Source organism: Plectropomus leopardus, chromosome 14 (assembly GCF_026936395.1).
Source record: "Plectropomus leopardus strain MGB_pleo_1.0 chromosome 14, ASM2693639v1, whole genome shotgun sequence".
NCBI classification, from domain to species: Eukaryota; Metazoa; Chordata; class Actinopteri; order Perciformes; family Serranidae; genus Plectropomus; species Plectropomus leopardus.
In genome coordinates, this window is record NC_142189.1 from 5821656 (window position 1) to 5845832 (window position 24177).

The 24177-nt window shown below is 39.0% G+C and overlaps 1 protein-coding gene across 7 annotated transcripts in view; it reads right to left on the bottom strand.

Annotated features, from left to right (window-relative positions):
- ppp2r5eb (protein phosphatase 2, regulatory subunit B', epsilon isoform b) overlaps window positions 1-24177 on the bottom strand; it is a 61826-nt gene that overhangs the window by 31585 nt on the left and 6064 nt on the right. For 2 of the 7 annotated variants that reach the window (XM_042500158.2, XM_042500155.2), the window contains exon 2: window positions 18922-19082. In XM_042500158.2, coding sequence (XP_042356092.1) covers window positions 18922-19078 — 157 coding nt within the window. In that variant the 5' untranslated portion in view covers window positions 19079-19082. Of the gene's footprint in view, window positions 1-6066; window positions 6209-18921; window positions 19086-23563; window positions 23675-24177 lie in introns of those variants that run through there. The other 5 variants (XM_042500157.2, XM_042500154.2, XM_088087881.1 and 2 more) reach the window with 4 other exon arrangements.

The following is a 24177-nucleotide window of genomic DNA, read 5'->3' on the forward strand; positions in this document are numbered from 1 at the left end:
TTACGCTGCGTTGGCATTCAAACGCATGTACACATGAACATGCATATGGCTGTTGCACCTAAGCAGTGTCAAGTGCCAGACATGCAGCACAATGCAAACTTTAATGTGACTCCTGCTGCAAGAGTGGACAATATATTCTACTGTTATATTAAACTCTTAAATTCAGGCTGTTTGTAGGAATTTACAGAAAAAATCTAAAAATGTACCTCATGTCTAGTGGAAAGAGAGAAACAAAGATGAAGCCTTACAGATGAGCCAAATATATTCAACAAGCCACCATTCCTTAACGTCACTTTGAAGATGTAAACATGCAGACTGGAAAGATAAAAGAAGAAAGAGAGAGGAAAGTGGACCGTACCAGTCAGAGCTAAACAGCTGTCACCATGGCAACTGATGCAACAATCAAACACACGCTGACCTGAATTCACAATCTACCAAAACTGGTGCAAGACATGCAATACAGAGCTCTCTGGCTGCAATTATGCCCATTACAAGTTCAGAGTCCAAATTTCTTGTTTTGTCCAACCAGCAGTTTAAAAATCAACGATATTCATTTTTACAATAATATACAACAGAGAAAAGCTGATATGTTTTTCTTGGTAAGTGGACTAAAGTTAGAGTATTATGATTATGCCACAGTGGTAAATGTGAAAACATACTGCAGTTGAACAGAAGCACAAGTAGAGAAAAGGGATAAAGTCAATAAACTGACTCAATAAAGGCAGTTAAAAACTAATATCTAGCTCAAGTTGACTCAAATTTGCCACCATTAGCTACTCGTCAAAGCTGCAAAATCCCTCATTGTGTGTTTTATGCTTTCAATCTTTCATTTGTTAAAGGTATAAATGTCACAAGAACTCATACTAATGACAATACTTGTTTAAGTTCTCCTGGACCTGACAGGGCAGCATATATGCCTACAAGTATTATAATCTACTGTTAAATGCCATGGTATTTTGTTAATTCTTTGAAATGGAAGTGTTGCATATTTGCACTATGTAACAAATGCCAGCAGCATGAAGAGGCACCGAACATCTATTCTACGCTAAATGCGGCATGTTTGGTGCTTTGTTTCTGGTCGAAAGTTGAAAAATGTTCAAGTTTGGGTAAACTGATACACTTAACTGTGTCACTGTTTATCCAGCGGTCCAATAACAATAGAAAAAGGGCGGGACAAATAGCCTACCACAAAATCAAACCATCATATCTCACATGTCCAAGTGCTGAACAACAACAAAATAGAGGAGTAATATGTTAATAAACTGTAGGCTTTATGTTTATATACACACAAAACTTCATGAACCCATAAAGTAGCTATTTACTTTTGAGGCAGATAATTAATGATTAAATTTAAATGTTTGTGGTACTGTGACAGGCCTATAAGAAGAATGTATTTTTCTTGTTTTCAAAAAGTGTTATATTATGGCTTCAAAGGTTTAACTGGTTTCAGGAATTGCAGCCCTTCATTTTCTCTTGATTATACACTTATCTTTTTAGCTAAATGCAAAAACAGAACTAAATCCAGCCACTTGTCCAGGTATGTGCTGTAACACAGTTTGATATTTCCTTGTTTGTAACTGTACTGCAGTAGAATGAAGATCAGATAACAGACTTGTTATTGTATTGAAGTCAAAGTTTGATATTATGAAAACATTGAGGGGAATGTTCTTACAACTCAGGTTTAAGGGTCAGGATCTGTGTCATGGAAAAACTCCATGTAGATAATAACCCAAATACAAACTACCTGCGTCTCTACATGTTCTCAAGACTCATGTAAGCGTCTTTTCCAGGCTGCTGTCAATCATTAACGCATGGAGTCGTCCGGGGTAAACTTTGCCCCAGCTCCTGTAGCCAACAACACGGCAGATGGCAGAGTTACGAAGGCCCTTGTCACTTTCACTCTGGTGTTAAGGTAACAAGGCATCACAGGTACTAAATGTTTGACTTATACCTCAGTGACAGGAATTGAGACTCCTGTAAGCTCCTAATGAGAGCAAACACTGCAGGTAGCATCATCAGGTCTGGTAAGATTCTTTTTTATATATCTTTTTTCAGCTACACATAAAAGTAAGGCTTTTTGCATTTCTGCATTCAAGAATGGGTCTTAAAATAATTGACAGTTGCCCATATGAACACATCTGCTCACTGTAATCAGTGCTCCTGTTCATACTGGCCCTTAAATAATCCCTTCCAAATGCGCTTTCAATAGCCTTTTTTACATTGTCAGCTCAAGACGACACCATTATGCCGCCTCGCCAATCTGTATGAAAAGGTCAAATCGCAAGGACAGAGTTGTTCCGCCTTAAAAGCAACATTATGCACCTTATAGTTGATTGTTGAGTCTCATTCCCAGGTCGTCTTGACAATCAACTAAAAGTTGTTTGATTTTGCCATAAGCCAAAAATTGAGGCAGTTAACAGTGCCAAACCAACATCTGTGTAAAACAGCCAGCAGTCAGCTGCCACATAACAAGATCAGTAAGTGATTGTAATTGGCATTATGTCGTTGTTATTGTTTATAACAATAAGCGTATGTTATATGTTTCACTCGAGGCAGGCGCTGTAGTGTTAAACGTCAAGCCTCTTTGGCTTCTGCCATGCTGGCATGCTGTCTAAAATCACACACTGGAGCTGCACGATGCCACTGTTGTTTGGTTCTGTGTAAAAATGCGTAGTGTCCCTATAGCACAATCTCTGTAAAAAGGGATAATGTAGGATAAAATCTATAATTCTTGTTCTTTGCAAAATGTATTCAACAGTTTAACTATGATGCATATTGGGAAGTGAGTCCTTAAAGGCTTGTATTAGCAGGAGGAGTGATCACAGCAAGAAAAATCTCTCATTTGGGACTTGCCAAATTGTGAATCTACCCTTTAAGTGTGCCCTGGAGCACTTTTAATACCCTTAAACAAAGAACACCTTCAGCAACTGCCCTAAAATCCAATGACAGCATCTTGTGTCCTCTTTGAATCAGTAACTTGAAAACATCACCCAGCCTTCCAGTGTAAGGTTTCTATTCCTACTTGAGCTGTAAATGCTAATGATGCTAATGATGCTTGTTGCGTTGGCGAATGAAACGCCTACGTGCGAAGATTCATTATATTAAAATACTTGGTAAATATGTGCCTGTCTGATTCAAAAACTCAATGTACATTTACAGGGTTTTATTTATTTTATACCACCTCAGCACTATGCGGAGAAAAGTGCCTGAAGTGGCACTTTAAATGTCATATGATGCCAATCTCCTGTTTGCTTACAATTAAGTGCTGCATGCACAGCAGGGATGGTAGAAAATGTGTAAAGTGTTAAAAGTAATTTGAGTGAAGAACTGTGCTAAAGATACCCCTCCTAATACAGCATTCCCACATATTTTCTTGGACATTTCTGAAGTTTTTCATGACTTTTCAAGAAGAAATTGGCAAATATTTGTTGGTTGCAGCTTCTAAAATATGAATATGTTCCGGGTTTTCTGTGGCTGTGATAGTAACATCTTTGTGTTTTGGGCTGTTGGTCAGCAATTTGAATTTGGCTTTTTGGGCATTATCATTATATTCTGATATTCTATGGACCAAATGACTGATAGATGAATCAAGAAAAGTATTGGCAGATCTTTCAAGAAAATATGGACATCTTCCAATAATTTATATGCTATTTTAACTGAATTACAGGTTAAAATAATATGAGAAAAGCTGCAAACCCTCACATCGGGGATACCGAAACTTACAGATGTTTGGCATTTTCATTATTTTTTGATCAATAACTGAAAAGCTTTTGTGAGATTGCGATTTCTTTGCCTAGATTTGAGATACCAAATGGAAAAAAACAGGTCTTAAAATAACCCTACAACCACTCTAGATTTAAAGGTACAGGCAGCTTGAAGGGATTAAACATTTTAACTTTTCCACTTTTCTTGCTTAGTAATCAATTAATTTGAATATTTATTTTTATCTCTGAGACATCAGTATCCATGGTGGCAGGGCAGCGTTTTTTGGTACTGGCTGTACAGACCCTCACATAACTGACAGGTCACAGGTTTGAACCCGCTGACAGCTGATGTGTCACGTCAAAACCTTCGTTGAGTTGGACGCTGTTCTGAGAGCATCAGCTCAAAGTCTGAGATGTAAAAGCTACTCTGCAACAGTTCACACAAAGACAGCATTCACGAGTCCAGGTGAGAGCGCCGGGTCGCTCTCAGGACTCACATCGCAGGAATTCCACCAGACATGAGCACTGCTGAATCAAACTCAACACAACACAACACCCGTCCTTCACCTCAGCTCAATCACCACCTGCAGCTGCTGCACTTTGACAGCACAAGAGCCATGACAAGCATTTGTGTGGCGTCAAGAGATGACGTGTCTCCATCTGTACGTGATGATCGACGTTTCCAGCAGTTGGATTCAGGTTGGTTTTATTTCAATTTTATTGATTAGGTCTGAATTTCAATACATACTGTAACATTTGGGCTGCACTATCTCAAAATATTTTTAAAAATTCTAATTATATTATATATTTTTTTAACTGATATGGCAATTGTAATGTAGTCGGAATGTTACTTTTGCACTTTGTTTTCACTGAAAAATAAAAATAAAAATGCTGGGGTCTATACCAAACAATCATGTTCTCTTATGTCTGAATTATGATTTTAAGACATCACAATTCATAATTTATGATGGTTTGTTGTGACACATTTTACCTTAATCAAAAAAAAAGAAAAAACAAACCTGTAGCTCCTCTGATTTGAATAATGCACTCACATTGCAATTTTAATTAGATTTTGACTGATTAAATTAAAAGTGCAACCTTAAGTTCTTCTGACTGCTTGCATCTAGACATCATTTGAATTTTAAGAGGTCTGGCTTGTTTTGTTTACTGAAAAGAAGAGTTTTTGTAGCAAAATTGTATCAAAAATATTGCTTTAACTGTCAGTACAAAATCTCAAGCATCATCTCAGCACATGTGCCACAATCTTTCCATTTAAACTGATAGAAATTATATTATCGTATATCAGTTTTCATTTATTATTTTCAAGTTTGCTTATTGTAAGTTTCTGTTTAATCCTGGTGCAGACTCCTGATATACTGAGAAATTTAAATAAATAAATAAATAAAAAGAAATATTCACCCCAACAGAGTTGAAGTAATTAATCTATTGTTAATCTGTGAATCGACAGACTTTGATAATAAAGTTGTTTTTAGGTCAACTGACAAGTAAAAATGCTAAACTTCGACTGGTTACAGCTTCTCAAGTGTGTATTTTTCTGTTTTACATAACTGTAATTTACATTTCTTTGGGTTTTAGACTCTTGTTTGAACAAAACAAGATATATAAAGTCTATACTTGGACTGCAGGTAATATGACAGGTATTTTTTCAATATTTTCAGACATTATACAGACTACACAATTAAATCAAGAGCATATTTGATAGATTACTTAAGAATGAAAATGATCAGTCATTAAGACTCTTGCAGTAGATGCTGTAAACACTATATTTGTGAATTGGAACATGCTGACAGCAAAGCAGATGGAAGCTCAGCAGGCCCAAACTTCACTTTTAAGAGTCAAAAAGGTTTGTTTCTTAATGAACTTCTGCTTCTTTCTTTGGATCTGATTCAAATTCAGAACAGGTTTGAAACTCATTCACAGAACGAATCCACCCTCGTAGAACGTCAACACTTGCTCCAACACACACAAACACATATTTCCACATGAAATCATACATTTAAAATGTACTCGTTCCACCTGTGAACTTTCCATTCTCCTCTCAGCCAGTGAAAACACTCTTCTTCTGTTACCATTCCCAGTCCATTTTAAGTCTACCTTTCCATCTGCCACATACACACACACACACACACACACACACACACACACACACACACACACACACACACACACACACACACACACACACACACACACACACACACACACACGACAGGCTGGGGCGGCTGGTAGCAGCGACAGCCCTTGACAGCAGAGGCTAACTTTAACACTCAATGTTCCTGTACTAGCTGCTGAGCGCCCCCCGACACACACTCCACACACATTCATGAATACTGTCACTCACTTAATCAGGTTTCCTCTCCCTGTTAGGCACCAACAGAAGAAAACGAAAGTCATGAACGTTGCGGTGTGAGCTGATTTGAGCCAAACATGTGGACAACAGAAGTTTGGTTGAACCCACGCTCCTTCTTGTGGCTTGTTTGTAGCGAGTGGGGCTGGAAAAATGTAAAGAGACACCTCGTGGATCAGGTTTCTCCTGAGGGGAGGACGTGGAGGGGAGGGAAGACGAGGCAGCGTGTCGGTGGGCTTCATTGGTCAAACAGAGACCAGAGAGGAAGCCGCAGAGAGAGAGAGAGCCAGAGAGAGGGAGAGATGGGCGGGCTGTGCAGCATTGTACATCTCAGTCTCACTCTTTCTTTCTATTTTCTGCTCCTCTCTTTTTTTAAAAGCCTGCTGCCCAGAGAGGTCAGAGACAGATCAGTCCTCCTACACGAGGTGGACGTGAGCCGGAGACGTGAGAGGGACCTAATTCAGGTTGAAAATGCCGACAACGCGCTCAGCCACATTAGGATTTGGCTCACATTAGCCTAGGTTGCTGCTGAAATCAGATATGTTCTCTTAACAAGCTGTAACTGTCATGTTTTTCCCCCGTTTATGCCATACGGTCTGTGATAGGACGGAGTCAATTTTGAGACGTCACAGCAGCTGATGCCAGGGTGGAAGGTGAGGAGAGAAACCTCCAGGAGAGATGGGAGGAGGAAAACACTCAAGTCACAAGAGGAGAAGGACAGGAAGCCTGAGTTTTATTCAAAAATCTTACTCTCCTCACACGGACATTGGTGGACTACAAATGTACCCTTTCACTTTACCAGCCAGACTTATCGATCACAGGCAAGTGTAAATCAAAGTATAACTGTTCATTTTCCTGAACAGATATTGGAATACTTAAGTATTTGTCTTTTGTTTTGGGAAAGATATTCAGGTATTCTTACCATTTAGTTTTATGCATGCTTTTACCACCCTGAGTGGTAAAGATGGTTAACCACAGCTGCCACCATAGAGACTGTCAACCTATTGGTGTGAAATTTGTATAAATATAGATGTGGTTTCATTGAATATTTTGACCTGACAAAGATCCAAGTAGGACTGAAACGTCTTCATTAAACTTGTGTGGCATGAAGAATACAGGTGTTACTTTTTTCCTCATGTACAGTGTTTTTTCATGACCTCACTCCTGTGTGATGTGCATGTGATTACTCTCTCTCTGCTTATAAAAAGTATTCATTGTTAAGTTTTGTACATTAATAATTAAGCCATATTTCCATAAGGTTGTGGGACCTAAAATGGACAGATTTAGAAAAATTAATGTTCAAAATAGAGGCAGCAGTGAGACATGGTGACAGTCTGTGTTAAGTTTTATACCAAAACCTGGATAAAAATTTGGCTGCCGATAAGCTGTAATTTCCCATCAAGGCTCAAGTGACCAAAACGTATTCAAGCCAGCACTACTGCTATAGCAAGTTAATATGCTACACATTTAATATTATTATTTGTGTCAGTAATTACAATGTTATGTTATAGAATTTCCCTAAATAATGTGTGGCAGCCAACCGCAACTAAAACATCTGCCGCCACGTACTTATTTTGTTTTCAAAGCTGGAAAGTTCATTAGAAGCACTACTGCCTGCGAGTTAAAACATCCAATATTTAGAAAAGGTAAACAAATTATAGTAATTTGCTTACCCTGTGTTATACACCAGACTGGCTGTGGGTTTGACTATGTTGTTTAGTGTGAAAATAGATTTCAGTAGGGATTTTAGGAATTTGCTATTGAAAAATTGCATTAATGTTTTTACTGTAGTGACAAGGAAAGGTGTTCTCTTCATTATCGGGAATGTGTCCATTCATTGATTTAGAAGAGAGCTGGTGGAAGTCCTGAAGCACCAGACATTCAAGAACTTCTGTCATAACATAACTAAAACAGAGAAATTGATAAGTAGTTTAGAATGAAGGGATCCCGAAATGGTGTTTTCAGAATCTGATGGACTGTAAGTCATGCCTGCATGAATATTTAAAAGCGGCAGGGTAGTGTATCAAAACTAGATATGGGTGAAGGATGAAATAACGACGCAGAGTTTCAGGGACATCAAGGATTAAATCGAACATAATGAGCGATCGTTTTGAGATCTGTTTGCTGATATCTTAACATGTAATTTTAAAATGTTTCAATACTACCAATTTGCATGTGAAGAGAGAGGAAAGCAAATGAGAGAAGGATGGTAGGGACAGATTCTCATCCAGAAGTGGAGCTCAGTTTGTTTGCCAGACAGGAACCATCTCCTTCCCCTCCTCTTCCTCCTCTTTCCTTCCTCCACTACTGAACATTAAAGGACTCTTAATCCTTCCTCCAGGTTTCCCGCCAGCCTCTTCACCTCTCTCTCTCTCTCTCTCGTTTGCATTCCTTGTTCCAAATTCCTGACCGAATATCTCCGTGGAAACACTTAACAACTCTTAAACTATGCAGCAACTGTAAAATGTATGTAAATGAGATTATATAATTCCCACTGTATATTTACAATATCACTGCAGACTCTTTTCATACCATAGTGCATGAAAGGTGGATTCATACGGGCCGTGTTTGTTGCTATGCCAACTCTGGTGGGAACCAGAGATTTTTCCTGCCCTCCTCTTATGAATGTTTATTACTTTGGAGAAAACTTTTCACCGTGCATAAAAAAAATCTTCAGAGTCTACAAGCAGCAAGAGCAGGTAATGCTTTCAATTTCCCTTTGGATTTTTCAGTGTTTTATTTTTTATTGTTTTACCATTATTGATTCAGGAGACTCTGGCTGATGCTGTCCGTGTTTTTTTGTTTTTGCTTCACATTCACAAAGTTGTTTCCAGATTCACTTGGGAGCTGTGTAGTACAACCTGAACCCTGTGCTGGGAGATTAAGGGCTTGCTCAAGGGCAGTTTGCCAGTATCTGTTACGGAAGCTGTCATTCTTATAACCCTTTTTCAGACTCTTTTCCATTATGTACATCAAATCAGTATCTGGGGTTGGGTACTGTTGTTTTTTCTTTACAGACAGTACCTTTAAAACCAGCACCTAAATGTTTTTAAACTTTAAAATAAATAATGCAGAAAACTTCTTTTAAAAACACAGGAAGAAAAGCAATTAGCAAATTAGCAAGAAATGTATTAATGTAATTGCAAGACTTTGTGGATTTGAAAAATCTTTTTTTTTTTTAAAAAAAAAACAGTGTCAAATTGGCGCCAGGTTTCTGTGCCCAAACCGACCTCTCAGTCTACTAAGCTCATGCACTTTACAGTCATTGTACTACACTATGAGACAACAAACACACACTCCTGCCAAACCTCTGAGGGTTTTTCTATGTAATTATACACTTGATGGATATTATGAACAGGTTATTTGTTCCAGACACAACGCCAAACCAGCGGTGTTAACAAAGACTAGCTTGTTGGAGCATGTTCACTACTAGAGCCCCTAGGATTGACTGTACTGCAAGGCCACAGTTTTTCCACTAAACTTTCACACAAAACCTAAAGATAGACTTGAAGAACAAGCGTCCTGGTTAACTAAAGCACCTTTGCAGCTGCATCTGACCTCTCATGCAGTGCCAGCCTTCCAGAGTTTGTCTGAGACGGCCTCAAGTCTCTAAATACCTTGAATACAGGCAGTGAAATCAGCTGGGTCTATTGTGAAAATTCCTATTGTGTGCGTCACCATTTTGCCCGGGGATCCCCCTGAGGAAACTGCGCCCTCCTGGTCTTCCTCTAAGAATGAGTTGCACTGCCAACGACGGGATTTATGTAATCCACCACGCTTTACCAGGACCCCGCTTGTCATTTTCTGGCTAAAGTCTGACCTGTGACGGTGATTAACCCGCAAGGAGAAGCAGGAAGAAGAGGAAGAGGAGGAGGAGGAGGAGGAGGGGGAAAAGATGTGACTCGTGCATCCTGATGATGAGCTTTTGCAGTCTGCTAAACCGACAGTGCCGAGTACAGCTGTCCAGATATACGCCCACCTCTGCTGTTAGTGTACATGTGTACCTCAAGGCAGGAGGCAAACGCCGAGAGATTATGGAAATTGGAGAGAAGAAGACAGCAGAGAAGCTATTAGGAAGAGAGAAAATGTGCAAATATGCATCCCAACAAGGAAAGGTTAAATGAAGGACAAGCAGGAGAGAACAGGTTTGTTTGTGTTGAGTTGCAGCCCGAAAATACAAAACAGAGGAATCGCATCCCCACTGCCACACTAAGTGATAACATCCTCTGCGGGTATTAAAAAAATGAATAGAAAGCAAGAAAACAGGAAATCCTTTTTCAAAAACAGCGGAAGTTTTTCTCTTTAAAGTGTCCTAGAAATAAAAGATACCTGTTGTACACCCCCCCCCCCCTTTTCTTATAAAACAAACAGTCCTGAAAAATCATGCTGCAATATATGCACAGCATGATAACGGGACTTCAAAAGGAATAGCAGACATGTCTGGAGAGAATTCACAGAAAAAAAACAACAAAGAATCTTTCATCTAAAATGACGACAAAAATGCAGCACAGAGGAAAAAAAAGAAACTGTAGAAACGATCTTGAAAACAGCAAAAAAAATATATTTCCCTGACCTCTCTCTCTGAATGCTAGTATAAAACATTCCCAAAAGCCTTGGGGCGACATCAGAAACTGCCAGCCAGTTGATAAAATACAACACTGCCTGATACACATCTCCCTGGCTGTTATATAATGCATGGAGATTAGAGTTGGAAGAGCCTTTAAGTAAAAGTCAGTGATTATACCTGAAGGCCACACGTGTTATGGCCATCTAAGGCTGGCTCCTACTATGGCTAATTTCATTTACCAGTTTAAGTTTACTGGTCGGTGGCTCCACACGAAGGCTTTTGGCACTCATCAAAGAGAGTCGACTGTTTATCTGTGTCTTAAAGTTCACAGCAGACGAGCAGAAGAGGCGAACTTAATCCTTGTTCTTCCACTTGGTTTACACAGACATATATGGGAGTGGAAGGAGGCTCAGAGGGGAGAGTGATCGCCTTGTGACCATATGGACGGTGTCCTGATCCATATCCTGGGACATAAACGAGACACTTCCGCTCTTTTACAAACTACAGGCTGAGCAGCTCTCACTGCACCTGCATCTAGTCTAAAATATCTTGTTACCAGAAAAAATGGGAGCTGTTCAATTTGTTTTCTTCTTCATGCTTACTTTACATCTAAAACTTAATGAAGTCAAAGCTGTTTCTGCTCAATTATGAACATCAGACAGTGTCTAAATCCTTATAACATCACACTAATCTTTAATTTTTCAGTGTGACTACAGCAGCTATTGTTGTTCTGAGGTTTTGTCACAGTTTAAAGGGATAGCTCACCAATTTAGGAAATAAAGATAAAATGATACTTCAGTGTCCATTTACACAGAAATTTGTCTTTCATCCTTAAGCTCTGAACAATCAACATAACAGCATAAATTATTTTAAAAAAAAAACTCTGATAAACACTGTTAAATTAAGTTATAAATTAATAAATTAGTTATTCTATTAAAAAGAAAATAAAGCAAATGAGCACATTTCCAAACATGGTGATTACACTAAAATTACCTTTACGTGTGAAAAAACTAAATACAGCTCAGTCAAGCTAGATGTCATTAATGCTTACATCGCATGCAGTCACCAGCACAAGCCTCTCATCCACGAGTACACGCACACTTCAGGACGGTGACACTGTAGGCAGGTGTAGTTTGGTAGACAGAAAATAGTTCATACACAAAACTGCTCACAACAAGGTGGATTATCTTAGGAAACTGAGGCATGATTTCTGGAGAAAGAAAAACATTTTCAAATGTATTTTTTTGGCACTTTGAGCACCACGAGAAAAGTGCCATTTGGTTCCATTATATTGGAGAGAGGGAGGTACGATATCTTCAAAACAAAGCAACTTGCACCAGGAGGTTAGAGAGAAAAACAAATGTATTTTTTAATTTCGGGATCAACTATCCTTTTGCCGCTGCAGGATTGTGGTCTCAGGATAAAACCACATTTCCTTGTTTTTTAGTGGATGCCAGCAAAAATTAGGCCTTTTCTATGTACATTACTGCAAATATATTCAGCAACATTAAGCAAAATGCTGTTAAGAAGCCAAAACTGGCGCATTAATCTTATGAGCCAACAACAAACATTAGCATCACTTTGATCTCACAATGCCAAAACTATTTTTACACCTCGTCAGCGCAAGAGAAATGTCTGCCTGAAGCTATAGTCACTGAAAAATGGCAGAAAAAATTAACCACAGTTGTTGGAATTTACTTCCCATCACACCCTTAATGCTTTAACAGCCACACTGACAGCTATACCTGTTTGCTAACTTGCTAATGCTTGCTAAGAATATAAAGGTAATTAAAGTGCTTTGATACTTTTTTAATAAAATAAAAATAAAATATATTAATAAATAAAATAAAATGCCTCTCTAACACAAAATGTTGCAAAATATTTAAAGCTGGCTTTTGGACATTTTAAGACTTGTATTTTAAGACTGGGGGGGGATTTTTATATAAATATTAATATTTATTTTTATTTTTTTACCATAACTGTTATTGTTTGCATGTTATTGCATATAACCTTTATATCTTCTTCTTCTTCTTAACTGAAAACAGGAGTGAGAAACCAGCAGTAGATGTAATCTCTACATGTAAAATATCAGTTACTACAGCTTGTTTTATTTTACCTTCGTAAGTAACATAAAAGTGGAGTTAAATTCAAATGATCATTTTGGCATCGGTACTGAAAATCAGGCACTGTATCAGCGCTACTCTTCAAACCATACCCAGCCACAGTATAGTGATGATTCCTGGTCATACCAATAAGTCTTTCCTAAAAGTGCTCCATTATTCTCCGTAATAGTCTGGGAGCAAAGCTGCAGAGTCCACCACTCTCAGCTAATAATGATCCTGCAGATTCGAGCATATAGTTTGAAATAATTGTAAAAGCCTCATTATCTGCTCTGCACAGACCCTCCACCAGCAGCTATATTGACTCTCCATGCAGAGACTTTGCACCACCCTCGAACAGAACCACACATCACTGCTGCACCGAAGCCATGACTTAAAAACGTGACGAGCACCGTGTTTTGTTTCATAACGTACAGTACGTCTCAGGAGGAACAGAGTACAGTACAGAAGCAGCAGACAGGGAATAACACCGAGCAAAGAAATCTGTTATGGGTGATGTGTCCGACTGCGTTTCTAATTCAGGACAGGTCGACTCGAAGCAAACCGCCTCCTGAGGCGAGCGTGCGGGGATAAAAACAAGAGTTCCAGTGGAGCTGCTCGGCGGTCGGGAGCAGCAGACTGTGATTGTACTGAGGAGGTGAGAAATGTGTGGAGCCGTGTGAAAGTGAAGTGAACGTGTGAAACTGAGGCGGGGAGGTGCTGAAAAAGGCCGACCATGTGCCGGCTCAGTCACTGATCCGCAGATAAATACAGTACGGCTATAAAAGACGCACGAAAATAAACTATGACAAGAACTCAAAGTACATTCTGCCTGTTTTACAAATACAGTATGGCACTCGTTGCTGGCATACTCATTATACAAATACACAATTTACCTGTGACTACATCAGAAATAATACTACAGTAAGTTATACTTGGATAGACCGCAAATCATGTCCCAAGAGGAAAACTTTGGCAACAATTTTATTTCATACCATAACGTCTTTTCGTCTCCTTTCAATCATTTTTTACAGCAGCAAAATGTATCAAGTGGACTGAAAAAAATTAGTACACTAATAAAAGCCTTTGTGTTTACAATATTAATAATTTCTATAATAAAAAAATTGATGCACCGATGCATCGGTCTGCTGATTTTATTGGCCGATATTGGCCCATCACAGATATATCAGCTTTTATGTTGTCTGATATGCATGCTATGTAAAGTTTATTTAAACCAAACATTATGCAGAAAATGATGCTTGAAGTAATTTAAAATGGTCGAATTCTCAAAGAAGTTTACTGTTTCAGTGCATTATTAGACATCAATTTTGACAAAAAAAGTTTAATTAAGTTTACTGTTAAACTGTAAAACATAACATATCTTTGTAACAAGTATTTTACAACCATATCTGAGGGATAAGTGCATTGCATAATTGCATACATATTTAATATCGGCAAATATATTAAGTTAGAAATGTTGTACTCCCCAATATCGGCATCAGCACCAGAAATCCAGTAAATGATAGGCTCTACTGTGTCGGAGTTTCCCTCACAACTACTGAAAATAAAGTTTGAACAAATAAGAAATCACCTGAGTCACAAGGTAACAAGTTGAACCTGGTTCCAGACCTCTGAATCACCATTCCCATTTACTATCCGCTCATAAGATTCAAAAGAAAACAGCCGGATTATCAGGATACTGACAGATGACTTGACAAAACAACTATCTTTTTACATTTACAAAAATCTGAAAATGCTTCCACACATTATTTCAAACTGTCTGGTGCACCGATGTATCCATTCATGGCTCAGTAGTTTCCTTCATTTTGCGCTGACAACAGTTGTAAATTTACTGAGAAAGGCAACAGAGCAACAACAGATCGGAGTGAGAGAGCATTTTATGAAAGACCCCAGTTGGAGTACAAAGCATGGCCTGTTGCACTTACACACTGTGACTTCAGACAGATCATCACATTCATTTTGTTTTTCCCACATCCGAGTGCTAGTCTGAATTTCAAATCAAAAAGTGACAGCCCTAATGTGCACCATTTCACTAAAATAAAACCAGCAATCTCAGATGACAAGATAAAGAATTATCCGACGCTGGGAAAGAAAAATCGTCTCCTGAGTCAGAAAGAGAAAATGAATCATGGACTAAAAGTGGGTCCTCATTTTGTATTTGGAGAAAATGTGACATGAAAACAATCAAGGGAAATCACACATTCTGTGCATCGCTCGCCAAAGTCAGAGAGCGTTAATTACTGGTGCGAGGTTTGCTCAACATTTAAGTACGCAATTTCAATAAAATGCAACAACTTGTTTTTACTGCTTCTGGTTTGCAAAACGCTGCCCTGAGAGAGATTAAAATATACTAAAGTGCAGTAAAAAATGTTGCTTAATAACAGTTTATCGGTGTATTTAACAAAAGATATTGGGATTATATTTAGTATATTATTTTCTATAACAATGTAGTCACACTTGTCCAGATAGATTTCTTGCAGTGTTTTCCTGTCTCTTTTTGTTTTTTTCAGAAAAGGTAAATGAGACATGATGCTTTCTAGGAACCTTTTGTTTTTCTTTGAAACTATTAAAAATGAACTGACGTTGTTTAAACCTTTGTCAAACTGTATTTACTTTTACTGGAATCCACAGTCAGTCTGTGTGTGAGGCTGCAGGTCAGGTGAGCTGCTGTGTGCTTGTAGCATGTAGATGTTTACATAACGACAGCGTGTGTAAGTGGAGCATGGACGCAGACTCACACACACAAACATATTTCAACATATAAACACTGGAGCGCTCAGGGCTCCCTTCTTGTCCTGATTATAAACCCTGCCCTAAGGAGGAACCAGGAAGTGGTTTTCCATTAAAACTCCTCACAGGTGACGGATCCATCTGGTTTCTGTGTGGCAGCATTCCTGCTGTCAAACCACTCCGCTGCCGTGTTTACACAAGTGAAACGTGACGGGGTTGTCTCATTGTGTATTACTACGCCCAAGTGCATACCACGCATCGCACAATTCTCTTTAGCCTGCAGTGTGATGTGCACGAATCAATACACTCCATTGCTTAGTGACACACTGGCATTCTTTCGAGACAATAGACATCACGTCAGAAGGTCGCTGCAATTTCCAGTCACAGATAATAAAGCATTACAAATACGTGCATTGTTACATAAAATATGGGTGAAAATCTGCTCAAATTAATATACATCGGGGTCAGAGGTTCCCCAAGTAGTCCTCCGACAGAAATTATGTTTTGTTTTTTAAGCTTTATTTCCAGGTGAAATACTGGAAAACTTTAGCTTGTCATAGCCCTTAACTTTATTTTCAGATTTTGTTGTTGGCTTAGAGGTGTGTATCAGTGTATTTTTCTGCAGACTCTGCCTGTATTTTCTTATTTTCTGTGTTCTGGATGTTTATGGGCGTGCTTTATAAAAAAAAAAGTAGCCAGACCATTAGCAGCAAGCATCCAAGAGACGCAGCGCTGAAAATAGCCAGACAACACGCCAAACAAGTGATTTCTTTGATTTCTGTTCTGCTTTCTGTGTGTCTTTTTAAGTAAAGCCTATGTTATTACTCGGCCTATAGTATTAGTTCTTGTACTCTGACGGTCATGTTCAAGTTTGTTTTTATGTACAACCAATATACAATCAACCTGCCACTGGACTAAAGATAGAAATCAGCTGGCATTAATCTCGCATATTTACATGTTAATATTCATTAACATGCCCTGTCCCATACTTTAAATATATGAATGAAAACTGAATCTGGGGTTAGTTTACCTTCGTTTTGCTGAGGACTGTTTGCAAACTAGAACTCACAATACTGCAAAGTACACCTTTAAATTTAAAAATTTGAATTATACAGAATTAAATTGTACCTATACGGACACGATGGCTGTGGGTAAAAAACAATTAAAAAACCCTATCTAATCATTCACACCTGTACAGACCTTAAGAGGCTGCGTTTAAACTTGGTTTGTTCGGTTTATGAAATGAATATCTACAAAATTTTCATGAACATTTACCACCAGGGAATCGGAAAATTTAAGACTTCCTCTTAACGACAAAGACAGACAGCAGCACTGACCTGCCCTGTGTGATCATCATGACGATCTACCTGTCTCGGCACGTAGCTCTCTCACACACACACACACACACACACACACACACACACACACACACACACACACACACACACACACACACACACACACACACACACACACACACACACACACACACACACAGGGAGAGGAGCAGGCATGGAAACAACAACAGCACTCAGACAGAGCTTGACTCTAAAAACGGGCAAAGCAGGAAAACAACTGGCTCAACTTCAGCTCTGGTCACCGCTGCACCAGTTTCACAAGAATTTCTGGGCTCAAGATTTCAGGATGGCATCTCTGTGCAGAGGAGAGCTCAGGAGACAAACACGCTCTCAGTGCGTGGTTTAAATGCAAGACAAGTGGGGGTAAAGGTGAAGCTAATTAACAGCAGAATCTTGACACTACGAGGCAGAAAATTATTATCTATTGGTCCACCTAGACTTCAAGATTGGTATGTAAAATCATGTAATGCAGCTCAGTCTTAAAGCCACAGAACTTCATTATGTGCTTGAGTTAAGATCTCAGTCATTCGTCTCACAAGCTTCTTATCTATTGCCTTTCGTTTAACATGTGTAACTACAATGATCATACAGCTATCCATCGTTTATTCTTCTACTCAGCTTTTTTAAAACTTGCTGGAACAACAGATCATTCAACAGGTTGAGTTGTCACATATTTGTTGCATGCTTCGCTGACTTATCAGTAAACTGGGTAAACTGGATAATTGTTGCTCTACTTATGAAGGAAAAATGAAGAAAACTGGCTGTTTGCAGGTTCTGTAAAATGCATGTCATTTACATTAACTCTGTGCAGCAGCAATCATCAATTCTACAGGGGAATGTATGATGCTCTGCCTTATTTTAAGCCATGAATATAATTTTACAATGTCCGATTTCCATATTAAAAGGGCTTACATTTAAATTAAGCAAACATCTGATGTAATTATTATTAATAATAATCATATTTTTTATGTGTAGGTGCCTTACAAAACACTCAAGGTCACCTTACAAGGACAAGTTAAAAAAAACAGCAGATCAAATTTACAGTGTATAAGATCATTATGTACAAAGGATTAGTGTGACTGAATCAAGCTGATTAGGGATAAAACTGAATATGCGAGTCTAAAAAGATGCATTTTATGATGAGATCTGAAACAGAAAGAGAGTCTAGAAATCCCTGTGAGAAAAACCCCTCAGAATTCAGACCAGTGTGACAACTCTTGTGTCCGTGTTTTTTTGTTTGTTTGTTTTTTTTTAATCTATTTTATTTCTTTATGTGGTCATCTGCTGCAGGCACACTGCTGCAAGTGCTTACATTACATAGCCAACACTGCTACATGTAGCAACATGCTAACAAAACATGTAAACTGAGTTGCTGATGTTGTTAATTTCTCCCTGATTTCAGATCGTATTCTTGCTGGAATATGTCCAGTTATGTTTTGAAGCTTTCATTGATTTCTTTACTGTTAAAAGTGCCACTTTACTCTATTACAGTAATTCCCTCAGCAGCAATGACGATGCAGATACAGAAGACCAGGAAATGCTGAACAATCCGAGCAGACAGGGTTTTTTTGGGAGGTAGGCTTAAAAAGACTCCAGCACAGGCAATGAGGAAAGTATGGTGTTTAAGGCATGTAAACAGGTTCTAGTAGGAACCCAAAAATTTGCATAATACGCCCTCTCTACACTACAGGGGCTGCAAATTAATTCCAACAGATTACGCCTTAGATCTCATTTAACTTTAACTTTTGAAAAAATAACAGCCGTATCTGATTTTAATAATGCAAAATGAAAAGTTAAAACAGTGTTGATCTACATCAGAGCGTGCTGCGCCTCATGAAGCGAGAGTCTTATCAACAAGCTTCGTTTGTCCTATCTGTGATCTGTTCGTTATGAACTGATTGTGATTACTTTTGCAGTTACAAGTGCATTTCAGCTCAATCAGATACTCAGTGTTAGGGTTCGGCTGGGTTATCACCCCTTCAAACCATCAACCCCAACACACGCACTCTCTCACACACACACACACACACACACACACACACACACACACACACACACTCTCCTCCCCTCTTACCCTTGAGCTGTGGCAAGGGCGTGAGCTCGATGGGTTTGCCCTGAGAGCGGAACTGGGACGAGCTCTGCGACCGCTTCTGCTTGGTCTTCCTGACAGACTTCCGTGAAAATCCGTCCACTTTGTCCACAGATGGAGATGTGGTGGCTGCCGAGGACATAGCCCTGCTGAAAGAAATACACAAAGGGGGGGGTTAACACAATCACATTAGACATATGTTTATAGAGCGCTCTGTTCACTGAGGGCAGAGTGATTAAACACAGAGTATTGACAACCGTACAGAACAGAAACTGGACTTCAACTGATGTGGATCTGAAGGTGAATTTATGATTTTCAAGACCAATAAATCAGGCTTACATTTACACCTTGGACTTGATTCACATTGAAAGACAATCTATTTTCAAAACATTTATGACATTTTTATGACCCACTCGACACATGGAGGTCCAAAGAGTTCAATATTAAACAAATACATTAAACAAAACAAGTATAATATATAAATGAACCAATAAATTGTGAAATCATTTAACAAATTATTGAAACTCTCACTTATTTTCATAATAAGGGGGTTTAATTTTTAATTTCTTTTTCATTATAGACATTTTTTGTTCAAACGAGCCAATTTTGTAATGAAACTTATTTATTTCAACTTTTTAGCCAATTGCATGAGCTTGAGTTGAGTTTCAATAATGCAATAAATCATTTTACTTTATTTATTCATCTATTTATTAGGGGGAGCATGAGTACTCGAGTACTCATTGGGACACCAGTGTTCACTAAATGTATCAGCTTAACTAGAAGTTTGACAAGATCACTGAAACTGCATTGGTTGTCACTGTTGTACAATTTAGATTTACATTTTTTGTAGATACTCGAATTTTCTATAATAATATAATTTGAGTTCTTGAATTTGGAAGTTACTTAAAATGCCCATCCCTATTATTTATGTAAATACTTATTTCACATTGTCTACTGTCTTATGTATTCATTGACTTGTGAACTCTGGGGTTTCATGGGAATGCTTATTAAAAATCATTCATTTCTTGCAGCTCAAATCAACAAAGACACATTTTTAGCCATTTACATGCAGCTCCAGAGCCATAGCTTTTCTATCCCCACAGACATTGTTTTTAGCCTCCAGCATTTTATTCACAGCCTCACAACAAAACTGTGCAGCCGCAGCAGACAGCCTCATTTTCCCAGCATGGGAAAGCATTTAGGCCTCAGCTGAGGCCTGGTTACAGTACACAAACACACCGCCATGCTACCTGCCAGTGGACCATCACACTCAAAAACACCAGTCTACCCACAACAATGGAGCAGCGGCTGCGAGGCGTCGCCGCAGTGGGAGGAAGCCGAGGAAACGTCCGCTGCAGTGTGCGTGCTGCTGATTACGTCTAAAAAACTTCTAACAAGCAGACAACAAAAAAACAAGCAGCAGCAGAAGTCACACTTTTCTGAACCACGCCCTGAAGCTAATGTCTAGTGTCAAAGTATTTCCTTACTCTCGCCGTCATTAACTTGCACATTATTTAAGACATAAGCGGCAATAACTGATGTCCTGATCCGGTCGACACTAACTCACAAACAAAGGCCTGGGAAGAAATAAATTAAACTTTAGCAGAAACGGTTATGTAATAAGACATGAATGAGACGCTGCAGGCTGTGCTGGCTGCATCTCTAATGCTCCGTCAAAGTCACACAGGCAGTCATACAGTATGTCCACCAGCAGGCCTTGTATGTAACACAGCGGACAGAGGAGGAGGAGAGGCACTGGGACACACTCAGTACAAACACACACGTCATCCTGCTGCCTGAGGATATGGACAGCAGCACTAGCAGACAGTGAAAGCCTTTTACAAGCTCTCTGAGGCAGCACAGCTGAGCGTCCATCATCATGTACAGTACACTGCGATTTTAAAAGTGATTAATGACTGCAGAGTAGCATCGCATCCATCTGTGGTTTGAGACCGTCGATGTGTGGATGCGATATGACTGTAAGTGGAGGGAGATAGTATTCAAAACCGACAAATGTGATTAATAATGAGATACTAAACTGTTTACAATTTAATTTTCCCTGAGTTTGTGCATATTTACATCAGTGTGTGTTTACTAAACATGCCTTTTCATAAGACCATACACACAGTTTTCCAATGGAAATCGGGAAGCCAAAATGCCCAACTATCATAACTTTTATCACACTTTTCCTTTTCCCAACTCTGCTGCATGCTGTTGATAAATTAACACAAAAAAAGAAAAAGAGATAACTTGTTTGGGACAAAGACAGATCTTCACCAGGACACCTTCAGGACGAAAGGACGCAGAAAACTCACTAATGCATCCTATTTCCCTGATGCTACATTGTGAAAAACAAATTGGTTCTGAAATTGGCAGTTGTTTGCAGGAGAAATTCACTGATGTTTGCACAGAAATATAAAATAGATATTAGAGAGGGAATTATGATATATAACAAAAAGTAAAAAGCCTTTCTAAGGAGTGACTTGGTTTAAAAAGAAGGTGTCTTCCACATGAATGATGACTAAATTTGTGCCATGAAGGATTTAAAAACAGTTGAGTTCTGTTTTTTTTTTTTATACACAAAAAACAAAACCAAATAAACAATACCAAAAAAATCAGTATCAGCGAAACTGTTATTTTAAACATTTGTATCTGCTCAGAATTTTGAAATCTGTGCATCCCTTGTAAAATCTTTGTATATTTTTAGTGATATAAATCACATCGCCACTGGACTCAGCGAATTTGTGTGTCTCTTCAATATTTTCTGATATACTAAAAATTGTTGGTCAAAGCCCTAAACACGTCCTAAAAACATAAGTAAATTTACTTCCACTAAAGCGCAGGGGATCTAGTTTTTCAATTTGCTACTACATCCTACAGACTCAGATTCACATATGACAAAACCAATTACATGTAAATGACAAGAGTCATCTGTCAGCACTGCTCACTGTCTTCTCTTTCATAACCACACAGCTGTTAATGATCCATCCATACGAATGCCTTCTGTCGGGCATCATCAGGGTGGGCAAATGCCTCCAGCTGAACACTGATCTGTCTTATCGGTGGCTTTTCACTCACCATTAATCTGAAAGTCCTGCTGTGTCGTAAAAATACAACTGTGGCTGAATACAAAGCACGATATGGACTGTACGTATGGAGCGTAAACAAAAATTTGCTTCCAGGCTGACAGTTTTGCCTTTCAAACTTTGGCACAGGACTATTCAAATGTCATACAAAAGTGGGTCCCGACGGCATCTCAAGCCTCAGTGGAAACACAACAAAAAGCAGCAAACTGACACCTCAACACCTGCTCGGCGTATGTGCAGAAAGCCTCGCGATGACCAGACAAAGCAGGCCTCTGAAAATCACCTTCACTCTGGGATTATCTACGGCTAATGGCTTATCGTGCAACAGCTCTGACGTACACACTCTTTGACACTTTGAGACAATCCGGTTTTTATATCTTTAAATAATTAAATCATCAATTGGAATAATGGTAGGGAGCAGCAGCTGCAATCAATTGTCAAAAAATATAACATACAGGCTAAAGGTGAGTTTTCTGAATTCAAACAGAAGGTGTGATATAAAGATAAAACTACTAGTCAATCAATTAGCCGAGGAACAGAAAATTTAGCTATTTAAATAATCATTTTAGTAATTTTTTCGAGCAAAAACACCATACATTCAGAGGTTTAAGCATTTCCAGTGTGTAGATTTCCTGCTTTTCTGTTTCATATTTTTGTGACCTGAGTATCTTTGAGTTTTGGACTACTGGTCAGACAACAAGAGATATGAAGACGTCAACTCGGTTACAATTTTCATAATTTTAATAACAAAGCCATTATTTGATCCAGTTTACCTGATGATGAAAATAATTGTTTACAGCTCTATTGTCATATGCTGTGCACACTGTAAGGTCCTTCAGATTTGGGGCTATAGAAATTACATTTCTTTGAATGAAGCAAGCCATTTTTCAAGTACTGCTGACTTTCATTCTGTGGTTGCAGCTTCGTCAGTGTGACCATTTGCTGCTTTTCTGTTTTATATCATAGTAAACTTAATATATTTGAGTTATAAACTGCTGTTTGGACATAAAACATATGAAGACATCACCTTGGTTGCAATTTTCTTTTTGTCATTTATTAACAAAGCCATTAATCTCTCTAACAAGAAAATAATGTGCAGATTAGTCGATGGTGAAAATAATTACTCAGAGCTCTTGTGTTGTATGCTGAACAGATAGCAAGGCCCTTTGAATTTATAATTTGGGGGCTGCAGAAATGAAATTACTTTTAATGAAGCGAGTGATTTTTGAAATACTACCCTCAGACACGCACTGCATCCCAATAAGACTTTGAATCTCTGCACGGATGACTTCATACAGCCAGTCAGCTTCATTCAGCTCTGATCAAACACACTCTGTCTGCTGCATTTCAGCAAGCGTCGGCGAAGTTGTACATCTCGATCAGGGAGCGACTCTCAGTTTCTGCCTGCTACATCACCAACAGCAAAAATGAACAATCAAAGAGCTGCCGGTGCTTTTATGCTTACGCCACCTGGTGAATGCCACCAGTGCAAAAAACGACAAGAAAAATCTTTAAAATGTACAAACTCGAGCTCTTCTTACCTGTGCAAAGGGGCACTGGAATCCCCATGAACAACCATCAGTCCTTCACTGTCTATCTCTCTCTCTGTGACAAGCCGGCTAATGGCGAAAACACTCCAGTGCCACCACAACACACGAGGGAGACTACGGCGGCTAGCCAGGCGTATGGCAACTGAGCACCAAAGCCATTCCCCCTCCCATGCCTCTTACATAAGAGACCAGATGACATCCAAACAGGCTCGGGGAGGGTGGGATTAAAGAACAAGGAGGAAGGAGAGAGGAGGGGGCACGACGAACAACAGGAGAGCAACAGAAAGGGAGGAAGAGGAGGGAGGGCGGGAGGGAGCTGCTGTTCGACAGGAAGTCAACAAATAGGCAACGGCGAGGGCGAGCGAAAGGAGCTGGAGTGAGGGAACAAACACGAACAGGAACACACACACGGGAGATAAAAAGGAGGCTGGCAGGAGGAACGCTCAAGGATCTCGCCTGTGGTCCAAACTTAAAATTCAAAATCCCCCAAGAGGTGCAAAAACCAAACAAACTCTGGGTATGAGTAAGGTTTTCTTTCAGAAATACTTCATCTCGAGTCGTTTGGGATTTCTGGGGACAAAAATTTAATGATGAAAAAGCAGGAA